Here is a 16,123-nt window from a genome sequence, read left to right as displayed (position 1 = left end):
CACCTTTATACTGAGTGGTCCGGCTATCCCCTGGTGATCTGTTGTAATTGCGTACTAGTAATTATTGTAAGTGTGACCAAGATGGGTCTAATTGTACCAAATTTTGTATTGTATATTGAAACCCCACACACATTTGCACTTTGTACACACACCTGCACAGTAGTATGCACTTGCAAAATGCACATTAGCACCTATGCAGTTGTTGTCTCTCAAATCTCCGGTAATTTACATTTCTGTATTACAGAATGGCGTCACATATGAATACCCCTGATATTCCTGATGACGTTATGCCTGTGCGCGACAGTAAATATTACACACCCCTTGAATTCAATGATATTGTATCGTATAGTTCAGATAATATTTCACTTCTTCATATAAACTCTAGGAGTTTGAATAAAAATTTTGAATATTTGGAAAATCTTTTGCACTCTTTAAACAATTTTGAATTTTCTGTTATTGGAATAAGTGAAACTTGGTTACATCAAAACTCCCCAGATATCTTTAATTTACCCAATCATAAATTAGTTAGGGCTGATCGTCAAGGAAAAAGGGGTGGCGGTGTTGCGTTTTATATTGCGCAAAATTTACAGTTCAAAATCCGTTCTGAAATCACGTTAAGATATGCAGAAACGTTATTTATTGAAATTGAGAACCCACTCTCTAAAAATGTTATTATAGGTTTAATCTATCGACCTCCTGATCTGAATTGTGAATTATTTTGTGATGAATTGGATTTATATCTCCATAAGATAGGTAATGAAAGTAAACATGTTTTTATTTTTGGTGATTTCAACATTAACTTTTCGCCCACATCCGATAACAATAATTCCCTTAATTTTATGCATTTAATGTATTCATATGGGTTTATGTCAATTATCAATAAACCCACCAGGATAAATCCACACTCGTCAACTCAGATTGATAATATATTTTCGAATGTGTATAATAATACAATTATGGGGGGTATATTATGTTCTGAAGTTTCTGATCATTTACCAATATTTTCAATTTGTGAATGTAAAGTGGGTCGTAATAAATTACATGATAAAATATGGTATTATAAAGAGTCAAAACGTAATGTGGAATTATTGAAACAGAATTTATTTTTAGAGGAATGGACAGATATTTATAGTATTAACAATGTTAATTTGGCATATAAATGTTTTAATGATAAATTATTATATTATTATGAAAATAATATTCCTTTATGCAGAATAAGAATTAACCGAAATAAACCAAGAAATCCTTGGATTACAAAAGGTATTTTGAAATCCATAAAAACTCGTAATTTTTTGTATAAGTTACACATTCGTAACCCAACTGAATATAATTTGAATATGTATAAAGTTTATCGAAATAAATTGACAAAATTGATTCGTTTATCCCGCAGATTATATTTTTCTGACAGAATGAAAAAGGTTTCTTCGAATATTAATGCAACATGGAAAATTATTAAAGAGGTCCTAGGTAAAAAGCCTGATTCTCCGCCAGCGGATGATATCACATTAAACGGTATTAAAATAAATGATCCCAATATGTATGCTAATTCATTTAACTCATTTTTCGTTAATATCGGTCCGGAACTTGCTACTAAAATTAGCAATACTTCTGCTCATTTTACAGATTATCTTTTTGACCAAAATCAAGAGTCTATTTATCTTAATCCAACAAGTCCCAGTGAAATCATTAGTATCACTAAATCTTTAAATAGCTCTAAATCTTGTGGCTCTGATAAGATAAGTATGATGTTATTGAAAGAAATAGTTTATCCACTCGCAGAACCGTTAAGTTATATATTTAATCTTTCTTTATCACAAGGTATTTTCCCTGATCTGCTGAAAATAGCGAAAGTAAATCCTGTACATAAAAAAGATGATCCTCATGAAATTAGCAATTATCGTCCTATTTCTTTATTGCCTAGTATATCCAAAATCTTAGAAAAAATTGTTTATAATAGACTTCTTAAATTTATTAATAAGTATGATTTACTTATTCCCAATCAATATGGTTTCAGAAAAAATTATTCAACTGATTTAGCACTAACACAAATTTATGACAAAATTACGAGTGCTTTTGCAAACAAAGAACATGTTGCAGGTATATTTTGTGATTTGAGTAAAGCATTTGATACTCTTGATCATTCTATTTTACTCACGAAACTTAGTCATTATGGTATTCGAGGACAAGCACATTTATGGCTTAAAGATTATCTAACTAATAGAAGACAATATGTTATTTTTAATGGTTGTGAATCTGACCCCCTTTTAATTAAATGTGGTGTTCCTCAAGGCTCAATTCTAGGCCCATTATTATTTCTTCTTTATGTTAATGATATTATAAATACATCCTCTCTTCTCTCTTTTGTTCTATTTGCTGACGATACGAATATATTTTATTCTCATAAAGATCTTAAGATTTTAAATGACACTCTAAATATTGAAATTAGTAAAGTATCAAATTGGTTTAAGTCTAATAAACTTTCTTTGAATATAAAAAAGACTCATTTTATTCATTTCAAACTTCATTCTCATAATGAAGATACGTTGATACATATTAACATTGATGATATCCCATTAGAAAAGAAAATGAATTCAAAATTTCTAGGAGTATATATAGATGAAAGTTTGACTTGGAATGAGCATTTACATCATGTTACAACGTGTATTTCTAGAAATATAGGGATAATTTCCAAGCTGAAGTTCTTTCTTCCTCGTTCAACTTTATTTCTATTATATAATTCCTTAATTCTCCCATATATAAGTTATTGCAATGTTGTATGGGGTACTTGCGGCTCTACCAAAATAAATTCTATATTTAAATTACAAAAGAAAGTTATACGTATTTGTACAGGATCGCATTTTCTGGCTCATACTGATTCTTTATTTCATGAGCTTAAAACATTGAAGGTTTTTGATTTGAATATTATTCAAGTAGCAGTAATTATGTTCAAATATATACATCATCAACTTCCATCATCGTTTGATAACATGTTTAGGTTCAATACTTCTGTCCATTCGTACCCTACTCGTATATGTAGAAATTTCCACCTTTTGAATCCCAAATTATTAGTGACACATAAATCTATAAGATATTCGGGTCCGGATATTTGGAATAATCTCCCGGATAATATAAAGTCTTGTTCAAGTATTTATTCTTTGAAAGCTTCACTTAAACGATATTTGATACAATTATATTCTCCAAACCAACTGAGCTAACAAATATTTATAGTATAGATTGTCATCTTATTGTCAATCTCTATTTTCTTCCTTCAACTGCATCTTGCACTCTCACCTGCAACTGCACTGCACTCACCTGATCACCTTCCTCCAAGAGAGTTATGTCGTTGGATAGTCATTTTATGAGGCCTCCATCCATTTCAAGTTTAATCGCTTATGATGGTGGTCTCCTGCATTCAATTATCTCTGTTGTTTACTGAAAAATACTGTATATTTTATTTCATGTTTCTGTGTATCAACATTGCTCAATGCAATCACCTATGTGAATCTATTTATGTACTGTTATCGATTCATTTCATTGCACTTGTTATTCTTTGTCTTTGTACTTTTTGAAGTTTGCATTCAAATTGCATTTGATTGAATGCAGAAATAAAAGCAAACAAACAAACAAAAGGTCCTTTTTAAATTCCAACTGTTGAGAATTGTGCCGTATTTCCACAAACACTTGCAGCACTTGAGAAGTTGTAAACATGAATAGTTACTCTTTATGTTCTGTTGCTCAGGCTATTGCTTGTTGAAAAGTTATGCTACACTTATTTTGATATGATTTATCCTGTGATAATTAAAGTAAAAAATCCCCCATGTACACTAGCCTAATGCACAATAAGAAAGTAGTACCGATTATAGAATGGGGTACTAGAATACACCAGAGCTTTGATTACTACTTGTATTTCGAAATGATATGCATTCCATGAAATAACAGAATGAAACATTTACTTTCAGGAAATAAAAGCCAGCAAGAGTACCAGTATTTCAAATTATATTAATTTTCAGTCATATTCCAATTTATCCACACCTAATATGGCTGTTTAAAAAGGAAATCACGTTTGAATTTTCGCATGCTTGTAGTCTACAGCAAGTGTCACATGCCGACTCCAATCATGCTTTAGCATGTTTCAAATCCTTTCTGTAATGTTAAAATACAATGTAGTTACTACCAGTCATTTCTTTCTTTTCATCTTATTTCCTCCATTTCGCTGGCTACCTTCTACTTGCCAATTGGCTGTCTATCTACACAGCCTTTGGACGCTTACTGAGCGCAATGGGTGTTGATGTACTTACATTTCTGCTCTTGTTTTTGTCACATGTAATGCATGTTTCTCGATGTTCAACATGCATTCGTCATAGATGTGATCGATGTTGTAGCTCCTCTGATCTGGTGAATAATAAATTAGCAATTGATATCTTTTATTCATGGTGATTTTGCCGTCTTAGTTTGTATTCTTTATACCGTGGAGATAACTTATTATTTCGTCATAGTTTTATCAAATAATTATGAATATACTGTATGCGTGTGTGTATATTATTATGTATTGTATTACAGCAATAATGATATTTTGTATTTCATTGTACACACAGCTGTATGTCACTCCGCAATTCAGCCACTTGGCTGCCATGGCAGTATTGTGAATAAAACAGATTGAATTGAGTTGAATTGAAAAACGTTTTGCCCAGTTGTCAGACTAGTCAACACTTTTCGTCTAAATAATATGATATTTATTAAATACTTTGCTTTTCTTGCTTACATTCACTTTGACAGATGTCTCGCAGGTGCTCTCAGAGAGAGGTTTGGGTGGAGGCAGCGTCTGCACCTACATGTTACCCTTCCCTATACCTTCCAGCGTGAGATTTCGTCTCTCCACACTCGGTAAATTAATTCAAACCTACTCTCCATTCCTCTACATTGCAATATATATTTTTTTTCAGATGTTTCCTATTTTTTTTTTCATTCTGTAACTTTATGGTGAGGCAAACTAGGACGTTTGGATTTATGAACATTGCACCATAAGGTATTAATAGCAAATCTACTGGACATGATAACATAAGTGTAAGACTTTAATATAGCTCTCCTTTCGGATACTTGCCCAAATTCCCTTAAGATAGTCAAAGTATAGCACACAAACGATGACCCATCAGAAAACAAACTCTCGAAAAGTAACGGCTTTACTAGCTGTATCAAAAATTCTTCAAGTAATCATGAATTGTTGTGCTTATGACTAGTTGATGGTTATACTCTTGTAAAGAAACAGGTTGTCTCTCAGAACTTATTTTCAATGGATTAAGCTATATAATGATGAAAATCTCTGATGCACAAGGGATATATTATTGGCAAAAGTATGAACCTTATACCATATTTGGGGGTCTAGGACAACTCCCCCCCCCCCCCCGGAAAACTACCCTCCAGTTGACTACCACCAGGATATCCCTCCCCCGACTATTCTCCCCTAGGGCAATTACCACCCCCCCCCCCACCACCACCACCACCCTCCAAATGCAATTACCCTACCCTTCAGAGCAATTATCCCCTGGGAAATTCCCCTAGAACAGTTCCCCCTGGATAAGTACTCCCGGATAACTAAGCCCAGAAAGATACTATCAGGACAACAAACCTCTTAGGGCCATTATCATCAACGCCAATTCCCCTTTGGACAATTCCCCACATAGGGCAATCTCCCACCCAACCCACCCCCCCCCCGCCACTACTCAGGTTAAGTTCTGCTATTTAAAAAAAAAGTCAAGGAGTAACCGTGATATTGCCAATAATGATGTCCACTTAGATATTTTTTTGATAAATCATTGACGGAATACTATGTCAATAGACATTGTCGAATTATAGTTCGACAATGCCTATCACTGCCACCAGTTGTGTTTAGGCGTTTCTTCGACGTACGGTATTTTATTGTTTATACCGTCAACACTACCTTATTTCAGAATTCTGGGCATTTCCAGTATAGTTACCTCCCTTGACAATAACCCCTAAGTGTTAAAATTAGGCCCCAAACAATCACACTTCTCATAATCACCCTTCCCCAGCGTTTGTTATTTGCATTGAAAAAAAAAAGCCATATATCCAAAAGCATTGTAGAACACAGCGATCCTAATAAAAGGTAGGTCCCACCTTCTATTTGGATCGTTTGATTTTTGATATGTCGGCCCTTTCAAAACTAACTTTCATCCAATAAACTCTATATCTTTTGGAATTACATGTTCTTTCATATTTCATGAGATGCTTCTCATTATCTAAAAAAAAAAAATAAAAAAATTAATCATCGAACACGTAGGAAATCTGAAGCCTCATCTCAACCGAAACTGTAATATCCTTTTTAAGTAAGTAACATAATATTATGGATGAATTACCCAATTCTGTCCGTTTTTGTTTTGTTTTTTGTCTCATCTACATGCTATTGTTGTTTCCGATATGAATGGATAGGGAATGTTACATGACCCCAAAACAAACACTTTACCCGCACGCTGAATGTTCACAGTACTGCCGTAATTCTTCTTCACACGAGGCAAAAACTGAATATCATTTCCACGATTTCGTTAGCAAAGTCAAGCGCTGTTCATGCTGACGGAATCAATATAATAAGGTTTAGGATTTGTGCATACACACATACATACTCAGTATGCTGAAGTATCACAAGAGATTACGCATTTTGTTTTATCAATCTAGATAGATTCTTTATGATAATGCAACTCTGCTTTATTTTCACTGGAGAGTCAGAATAAATGCAAACAATAAAGCAAGTAATATTGACAGTATTAGTGGTCAGTGGCGGATCCAGAGGGGGCGCACCGGGCGCGCGCCCTCTGGATCCGCCACTGACCATTGTTTGTTAAAAAGAAAAAAGAAATACAAGAAAAAATGGGGACGTTTGCGCCCCCTTTAATTTTGTAAAGGCGCCTTCCCTTTACGGAATTCCTGGATCTACAGCCCCTGGTGGTGACATTGAGATACGCCAGACTCGACCAGATCCACAAGTCGCATTCATTTCTAGAATGCGCTCGGGATATGTCTTTGACCATGGGAATCGAACGCACCAATGCTGAAGGTGTCTGTAGAATAAGGTCATAATTTTCGTGCCATATAAGGTCAGGGAGTTGGGAAGAGATCGGGTTTTCTTGCAGTTGTAAGCTTTATTGCCTTATTTGCCTACCTGTTTTAATCTTAAACCGTTTTCTCGTTATCACTCAGGGTCACCGCTAGGAAGCGTAAGAGGGTGACCGACAAGACGAGACAGGACGTCAGCTTCGAGACCACTTTGGCCGTGAGGCAAGATCCGGGTTCTCGGCTTCTTCGGATTCTCCCAAAAGAAGGCGTGGACGAAGGAAGACATGTAGATTTTTATGATAAAATGGTGCTTGTATGCACAAAGCAATATATCACAAAAATATGTAGAGAATATTATTCAGGAAAAGTACAGGAATGGAGTTCTTTTGGTAGCCTTCTTGTTCATTCAGACACGGTTTATGAGTTTACGGACACTCTACGATGCATAATTGTATTGACAATGTCCAGTAAATGGACTCCCCTTGCTGACAGCGCGTATTCTATGCTTCAACTGAAAATTGTGCGAGCAAGGAAAACATGTGTTCTATTAAGAAAGAATAGAGAAGACATTTTAAAGAAAAAAATGAGTAGAGACAAATGTGTAATAAAAATAGAAAGCTTCATAACATTTATAGATAGTATATTTGAATGCGTGCTGGAAGACATGAGGTTGTATGATGGCAAGTCTGATAACGATCTTTATAGACCTCAGTTTTTGCAGGCAATTCAAGTGCTCCTAAAAACATCTCCGCTTTGGTCAGGACTATTATTTTGGGACTTGGCAGACCATTTGAAGCCATACGTTAAAATCAATTACAATAAGCCAAAGAAACCAAACGAAATAAATTTACAGCACACAGACATATTATCTGACGAAACAATCCTACAAGCAACTTTTGAAATCGTTCACAGGATAAGGTGTAAAAACTGTTGCTGGTTTGAAGCAGTGATGAATCCTTTGCTACAAATACGCCAGGTTCGAGCTAAATGTAATAGAATTAACAGAGATGGGGATGTGTTAATGCTAAATGATGAGACATCACTCGAAGAGTGCATTTACAATTCCCTCGCAATCGTTCAAACTGGAATGACACTGAGTAATGCGGATAGAAAATATATTGTACAAACTCTCCAAAAAGCAGAGACGGCTATAGGGATAACACCAGGTCAAGTCGGAAAGGCGTGGGAGTGGATGGATATTGTTATAAAAGAATGTAGAATTGACACAAATATTCGAATTAGTTACCTAAAAACTTGCGAAAACTGTTTGCTGTCAAGAACATATACAGTGGAAGAAGAAAGTCATCTGTTTTTGGATTTGCGAAGCCACTGGAGAGATAAAACATGTAACTTAAGTTCGCTAATAGAGGAATTTGAAAGAAGAGAACATATGTCTGAAGAAAATTGTTGCCAACCAAACTGCCATGGGAGAGTGCGAAAAAAATTTGACAAGTTTCTGTCATTACCGAGAGTGTTGATCTGCAAAATTGAGAGGGTCACGAAAGGCATAAAAGGTATTGAGAAAATAATGCACACTGTCATGGTGTCACAAATTGTTGAAGTTGGCCACGAAAAGTTCCGACAAGTCGCAATAATTAGTCACCATGGGTTTTTTGTACATGACGGCCATTTCACCGCATCAAAGATCCTTTCATCTGGTGAAGCATGTTATCTAAATGACCTTAATCTTGTCGACGACCAAAGCTACGAGCTTCCCGACGGGCAAGCATATTTTGTTGTTTTAAGAAAAGAAGATTAATGTCAATAAAAAGAAATCCAAACTCTTATGTATGACAACATATTGTATCGCATGACTCAAATGAGTGGTTTTCTCATTTCTTATGTATGACAACTTATTGTATCGCATGACACAAATGTGAGACTTTCTCATTTCTTATGTATGACAACTTATTGTATCGCATGACACAAATGAGTGACTTTCTCATTTCTTATGTATGACAACTTATTGTATCGCATGACACAAATGTGAGACTTTTTACCTTATGTATGACAACACATTGTATCGCATGAGACAAATTAGTGGTTTTCTCATTTCTTATGTATGACAACATATTGTATCGCATGACACAAATGTGAGACTTTCTCATTTCTTATGTATGACAACTTATTGTATCGCATGACACAAATGTGAGACATTTTACCTTATGTATGACAACACATTGTATCGCATGAGACAAATTAGTGGTTTTCTCATTTCTTATGTATGACAACATATTGTATCGCATGACACAAATGTGAGACTTTCTCATTTCTTATGTATGACAACTTATTGTATCGCATGACACAAATGTGAGACTTTTTACCTTATGTATGAAAACACATTGTATCGCATGAGACAAATTAGTGGTTTTCTCATTTCTTATGTATGACAACATATTGTATCGCATGACACAAATGTGAGACTTTCTCATTTCTTATGTATGACAATATACTGTATCGCATGACACAAATGAGTGACTTTCTCATTTCTTATGTATGACAATGTAAGGGGGTTGGCATGGTGTTCGTTGTTGTGGTGTGGTGTGATGTGTTGTTGTTGGATGATGATATGTGGTAAGGCACGTGGGTCCCCACATGTCTCGCACTAGACTAGAGCACGCAATGCGTCAGGACACACCAGCTTCCGCTCGACATCATGCCTCTGTCAACAGCAAGCAGAGGTCACTTTATCAAAGTGTACCAACTATAGCAACTGTAGCAACTGTTTTACATAACTCAATATCAACGATTCACACAAACTGATCAAACATATCCATACAGTAGGCCTATACCATAAAGGAGGCACAGTATTGAAATACGTCCCAACATTACTACTGAATCTTCTCATCTTTCATAATCCTCCCATGTTAAAGACCGAACTGCAATGTACTGGTATCATGAAAATTATAATGTGAGTATGTGATATGATACGTCAGACGTACAACTGTGGTACCTTACACAAGTATACCCTGGCTTAATCCATTATTATATTCATTCACATCCAGGCGCGCCGGAAGCAGTTTTGGATTGGGGGCAAATATTGGAGGGGGCTCACGATAGACCATACATAATTATGTTACACATACACACACATACACACACACACACACACACACACACATATATATATATATATATATATATATATATATACATATATATATATATATATATATATATATATATATATATATGTACACAATGGCGTACCGTGGGCCGAGACATGGGGGGGGGGGGCACCTTGTGGAAAAGTAATTTTGAGGGTGTGTATGCTTGTGCGTGTGTGCGTGCGCTGTCAGTCTTCAACCTTAATGGGACTACAATACATAACAGAATGTAATATATTCCACAGCGCAGTCATTGAGCAACATTGTAAGTTTTCCTTACATGGATTATGGAAAGACGGTGTGAAACGACAAGCACTGTCAGCAACATTAGTCCAAGAGCATTAGGGTTTAACCTGGACATTTTTGGTAACAAGCTGATTTTTTTCAGGAAAGGTCCAGGAATGTGTGTAACATAACATACTAAAAGTCCTCATAAATCCTCCTTGAGCGTTTTCCGCAGTCCAAGATGGCGTCCAAAATGGCCGCCTCTTCTGTTTTTCTCATAACTTTGCAAGTAGGTTTCCCCAAAACACACTTTAGATGTCTAAATATATGTTTTGAAGTACAAGGAACTCAATAGAATACATTATAAGAGATGTAGAAGCACGCAAGTACCAATAAGATCGCTTGAGTTCTTCCAAAAGTCCAAGATGGCGTCCAAAATGGCCGTCATATCATGTTTTTCTCATAACTTTGTAAGTAGGTTTCCTAAAAACACACTTTAAATGTCTAAACATATGTTTTGAAGTATGAGGAACTCATTAGAATACATGTTCAGAGACGTTGAAGCACGCAAGTACCAATAAGACCGCTTGAGCTCTCCCAAAAATCCAAAATGGCGTCCAAAATGGCCGACATTTCCTCTTTTTCTCATAACTTTGCAAGTAGGTTTACCTATAACACATTTTAAATGTCTAAACATATGTTTTGAAGCATAAGGAACTAAATACAATACAGTATATATCGGAAGATTTTGAAACACACAAAAACAAATAAAACTGCTTAAGCTCTTTAAAATGGCGTCTGAAATTGCTGCCGTTTCTGTTTTTACACCAAGGTACTTCAACACGCACTTTAAATGTCTTAATATATGTTTTGCGACTCAATGAAATGAATCATATACTTATTGGGAATTTTTCTAAAACACGCATTTACCAATAAAACCACTTGAGGTAATCCTGAGATTCAAAATGGCGCCCGAAATGCCCCTTTCCCTATTGTTGTTTTCTCATAACCCTGCAACTAAGTAACCCGATTATGCACACTAAAATGTCTTTATGTTATGGGAGTCAAGGAATCTAGATAGATTCTTATTCGCAAATTTGAGACATGCATATCTATACCAATAGAACCACTTGAACTCGTCCCAAAATCCCAAATGGCGCCAAAGATGGTTGCAATTTCCTGTTTTTCTCATGACCCTGCGACTAAGTTACCTCAATATGCACTTTAAATCTCTAAATATATTATGTCTTGAGAAAGACACTATGGAACATTTCCTTGTGTAATTCTTGCGACAAACAGCGTGGATTCGTAGTGGTGTTGCATTCTGAAACATCTCATGGAAGCCATCACCACGTTCTAAACTTGACATCACAAGTGTCCTCCGCCCCTTCTCCCCAATTTCAACTGTAGCAGGTGATGTTTCTTTGCAAAAGATGCAAACCATATCCATTATCTGTAATAACAGAAATATGTCATGGACATTGTTTTCTTTTTGAATGTGAAACGTACTTCACAAAGCTGCTTGGAAATAATAAATCAGGTTGCTACGTTTTAATCAAAAGAGATTTAAAAAGTAATGTGTTGACATTAAAGATGCTTTGAGGGAAGGATATGCCATCACATGATTCAGCAATTTCAATAACACATCACAATCACAGTACTGTAGCATGTTTACATATTGATACCTGTGAAGTTAAATTACGGATGAATCAACTCATTGTGGGGTGCCAGAATGTCTGGTAGGAATTGTATTGGGCAGAGAAAATCTCGCAAGGAAACCCGAGAGGAAAATGATGATGATAGCGGCTACTCCACAGAAATTCACTGTCATGTAATATGTGACTTGAAGACTTACTTATTTTGTTATCCCTAGAAGTGCACTGCACTTGTACTGTCGCAGCCTGGTAATATATTTTATCTCCTATGACAACCAGGGACGACATCTCATAGCACTTTGTATCCAATGGAAAAAGCACTATGAAATGTCCACCATTATTAATAATGAATGTATACTAGCATATGACAACATAGGAATGACATGATACACAATAAATGCATCTTTTATACAAATACAGCATACATGTACCAATAGGTACGAGTGTCATACACTCTCTGATTTCTATTATACTATAATTCATTTCATCTACATGAAACAAATAAAATAATGCAATACAATGTTTTAGGTGTAAAGATAGACTACTCCACAATAATTCCTTGTCAAGTGATATTACACAGTACTGTGTAGTACATGCAGGAAGACACAAATTTTGATCATGTATTTAGTATGTGTACCAAAAATAATAGTTTTACTTCCTTAAATAACTGAATGTTTCAAATAGAACTCACCTCATGGTAGACATCAACTGCATCCTGTTGGTAAAAAAGGCTAGCACAAATTTTTCAATTTCCGAGCTTTAGGTGACGAAAATGGACCATATGGCAAAATATGTCGCCCTGTCTGTTTCGCATCAAACTGATGGTAAAATGTTTCCCTCGTAATGTCATAAGCGATTAAGGACACACTTTTAGACTTTAAAGGGATAGTACAGTATTGGTGGAGATGAGAATTGGGCTTTTAACTTTTTGCGAGATACCAAGAAAACACTTATGATATAGTTCAGGGCGTACCATTTTAACAGGAATTCAAAGTTTATTTGATGAAAATCGGGTTTGGAATGATTGAAACATCCAAAAGCAAAGTAAAACAAAGCGATCCTGATAAAGTGTGGGTCCCACACTTTATTAGAATCGCTCCTTTTTGGATATTTCAGCCATTTCAAAACCAATTTTCATCAAATAAACGTTGAATTCCTCATAGAATTACATGCTCTTTCATATTTCATGAGGTTTCTCATTATCTCACCAAAAATGTTAGAAACCTGAAATTAGGTCTCAACCAAAACTGTACGATCCCTTTAACATTCAAATTGATTTGAGTACTGTATGGACAGCAACCACATTTTTAATTGAAATGTTTGTTGAATATTTTCAGGATGAAATATCACGGTTTATTAATGAATGATATATATTTAAACAATTTTGAGATAAAATTGTTAATGACGGCCATTTTGGACACCATTTTGGCTTTTTGGAAGAGCTCAAGCAGTTTTATTGGTACTTGCGTGCTTCAACATCTCTTAAAATGTATTCTATCGAGTTTCTTATACTTCAAAACATATATATATTTAGACATTTAATGTGTGTTTTGGGGAAACCTACTTGCAAAGTTATAAGAAAAAAAAACAGGAAATGGCGGCCATTTTGGACGCCATTTTGGATTTCTGGAAGAGCTCAAGCGGTCTTATTGGTACTTGCATGCTTTAACATCTCTTAAGATGTATTCTTATGAGTTCCTCATACTTCAAAACATATGTGTAGACATTTAAAGCGTGTTTTGGGGAAACCTACTTGCAAATATATGAGAAAAACATGAAATGGCGGCCATTTTGGACGCCATTTTGGTCTTTTGGAAGAACTCAAGCGGTCTTATTGGTACTTGCGTGCTTCAGCATCTCTTAAGATGTATTCTAATGAGTTCCTCATACTTCAAAACATATGTGTAGACATTCAAAGTGTGTTTTTAGGAAACCTACTTACAAAGTTATGAGAAAAACATGATATGACGGCCATTTTGGACGCCATTTTTGACTTTTGGAAGAACTCAAGCGATCTTATTGGTACTTGCGTGCTTCTACATCTCTTATAATGTATTCTATTGAGTTCCTTGTACTTCAAAACATATATTTAGACATCTAAAGTGTGTTTTGGGGAAACCTACTTGCAAAGTTATGAGAAAAACAGAAGAGGCGGCCATTTTGGACGCCATCTTGGATTGCAGAAAACGCTCAAGGAGGATTTATGAGGACTTTTAGTATGTTATTCTAGACATATTCCTGGACCTATCCTGAAAAAATCAGCTTGTTACTAAAAATGTCCAGGTTAAGGCCTATTTTCACCTAATGCTCTTGGACTACATCAGGAGAATTCCATAACAATAAAATGCGAGCGAGCGGAGCGAGCGAGCTTGAAAATTTTGACATTTTACAATCCCCAAACTGCCGTTTGTAGCTGTATATCTTTCGCTTGGGAAATTAAGGGGGCGCACCGGGCGCAACTGCTGGCAATTACTGGCAGCAACATTAGGAGAATGGCATAACGATTCAATGCGAGCGAGCGAGCGAAGCGAGCGAGCTTGAAAATTTTGACATTTTACAGTCCCCAAACTGCCGTTTGTAGCTGTATATCTTTCGCTTTGGAAATTAAGGGGGCGCACCGGGCGCAACTGCTGGCAATTACTGGCAGCAACATTAGGAGAACGGCGTAACGATTCAATGCGAGCGAGCGAACCGAGCGAGCTTAAAAAATTTGACATTCTACAGTCCAAAAACTGCCGTTTATGGCTATGTTTTCGCTTTGGAAATTAAGGGGGAGGCGCACCGGGCTCAACTGCTGGCAATTACTGGCAGCAACGTTAGGAGGATGGCATAATGATTAAATGCGAGCGAGCAAAGCGAGCGAGCTACAAAATTTTGACATTTTACAGTCCCCAAACTGCCGTTTGTAGCTATTTTTTTTTTTTTTTTTCGCTTTGGAAATTAAGGGGAGAGGGGCGGCCCAGGCGCAACTGCTGGCAATTACTGGCAGTAAATTCTCTTTTACAATGGCATAACGATTAAAGGCGAGTGAGCTTGAAAATTTTGACATTTTACAGTATAAAAACTGCCGTTTGTAGCTATACTTCTTTTTTCGCTTTGGAAATTAAGGGGGGGGGGAATGCACCGGGCGCAACTGCTGGCAATTACTGGCAGCAACATCAGGAGAATAGCATAGCGATTGAATGCGAGCGAGCGGACCGAGCGAGCTTGAAAATTTTGACATTTTACAGTCCAAAAACTGCCGTTTGTAGCTATATTTTTTCGCTTTGGAAATTAAGAGGGGGGGGGCGGTGCGGGAGGGGGTTAAAACTATTTTCCGGGAGCGCTACCTACGTCAGGTGTCACGTTAGTAACAACTAGCGGTGGAAGAGGGACGTATGGAAGATTTTTTTTTTTCTGTCTCTCAAAGGGAGGGGGGGGGACACGTATAAACATTACAAAACAAAGAAGAATTATTAAAAAGTTGCTTCACAAGGAGGGTTGGCATGGGCCAGTTGTGCCCGCCTCTAAATCCGCCAGTGCTTAAAGCTAACATTTTGATATTTACACGATTTTCCATAGCCAAAGGCCTCTAAAAACTGCAACGGTTACCGTTGAATGTGGTTGAGATAATCTGCTCACACGTAATGAAAAATGAATGTCTAAACATTTATGAGAGTTAGAATTACTAGTCTTAGCTAATAAATTTCCCTATTTGTATTTTGTTTTTTTATTTTATTTTTTTTTTATTTGTGACTATTTATTTTTATTTATTTTTTTTTATTTATTTATTTTTTAATTTATTTATTTATTTATTTATTTTTTTTTTTTTTTTGGGGGGGGGGGGCAAAAATGCGTTTTGCCCCCCCCCCCCCCACACACTTCCGGCGCCTATGTTCACATCTACAATTGAAATTCTTTAAAGGAAAGAATGCCTCAACTGATACACTTCCATAGGCTCCTGTATCAAACTTCTTCTTTACCATGGCCTCTAAACACAAATGTCACCATCGACACTAGATACACACACCTCTAACCCACTCGTTCTATATAGCCTACAGTTAACCGAAATAACTCACGTCACTTCTT

The 16,123-nt window shown here is 36.1% G+C and overlaps 1 protein-coding gene across 1 annotated transcript; it reads left to right on the top strand.

The window, feature by feature from the left end:
• Positions 1–245: 245 nt before the first annotated feature.
• LOC140233931 (uncharacterized) lies at positions 246–7,241 on the top strand. The gene is made up of 3 exons (XM_072314020.1): positions 246–1,377; positions 4,777–4,884; positions 7,213–7,241. Exons 1-3 carry the CDS (start codon positions 246–248, stop codon positions 7,239–7,241), a joined length of 1,269 nt encoding a protein of 422 aa, XP_072170121.1.
• Positions 7,242–16,123: the final 8,882 nt, after the last annotated feature.

This window comes from Diadema setosum, chromosome 10, assembly GCF_964275005.1.
Source record: "Diadema setosum chromosome 10, eeDiaSeto1, whole genome shotgun sequence".
Taxonomy (NCBI): Eukaryota; Metazoa; Echinodermata; class Echinoidea; order Diadematoida; family Diadematidae; genus Diadema; species Diadema setosum.
Note: the sequence above shows the minus strand (reverse complement) of the source record. Positions and strands in the feature narration are given on the sequence as shown.

What these genes read in the sequence shown, in the direction of transcription:
- LOC140233931 (XM_072314020.1), top strand. Translation starts at nt 246, where the DNA reads ATGGCGTCACATATGAATACCCCTGATATTCCTGATGACGTTATGCCT. An exon ending in TAAATTGACAAAATTGATTC is followed by an intron (nt 1,378 to 4,776) that starts GTTTATCCCGCA and finishes TCACTTTGACAG; the next exon opens with ATGTCTCGCAGGTGCTCTCA. An exon ending in ATTTCGTCTCTCCACACTCG is followed by an intron (nt 4,885 to 7,212) that starts GTAAATTAATTC and finishes GTTATCACTCAG; the next exon opens with GGTCACCGCTAGGAAGCGTA.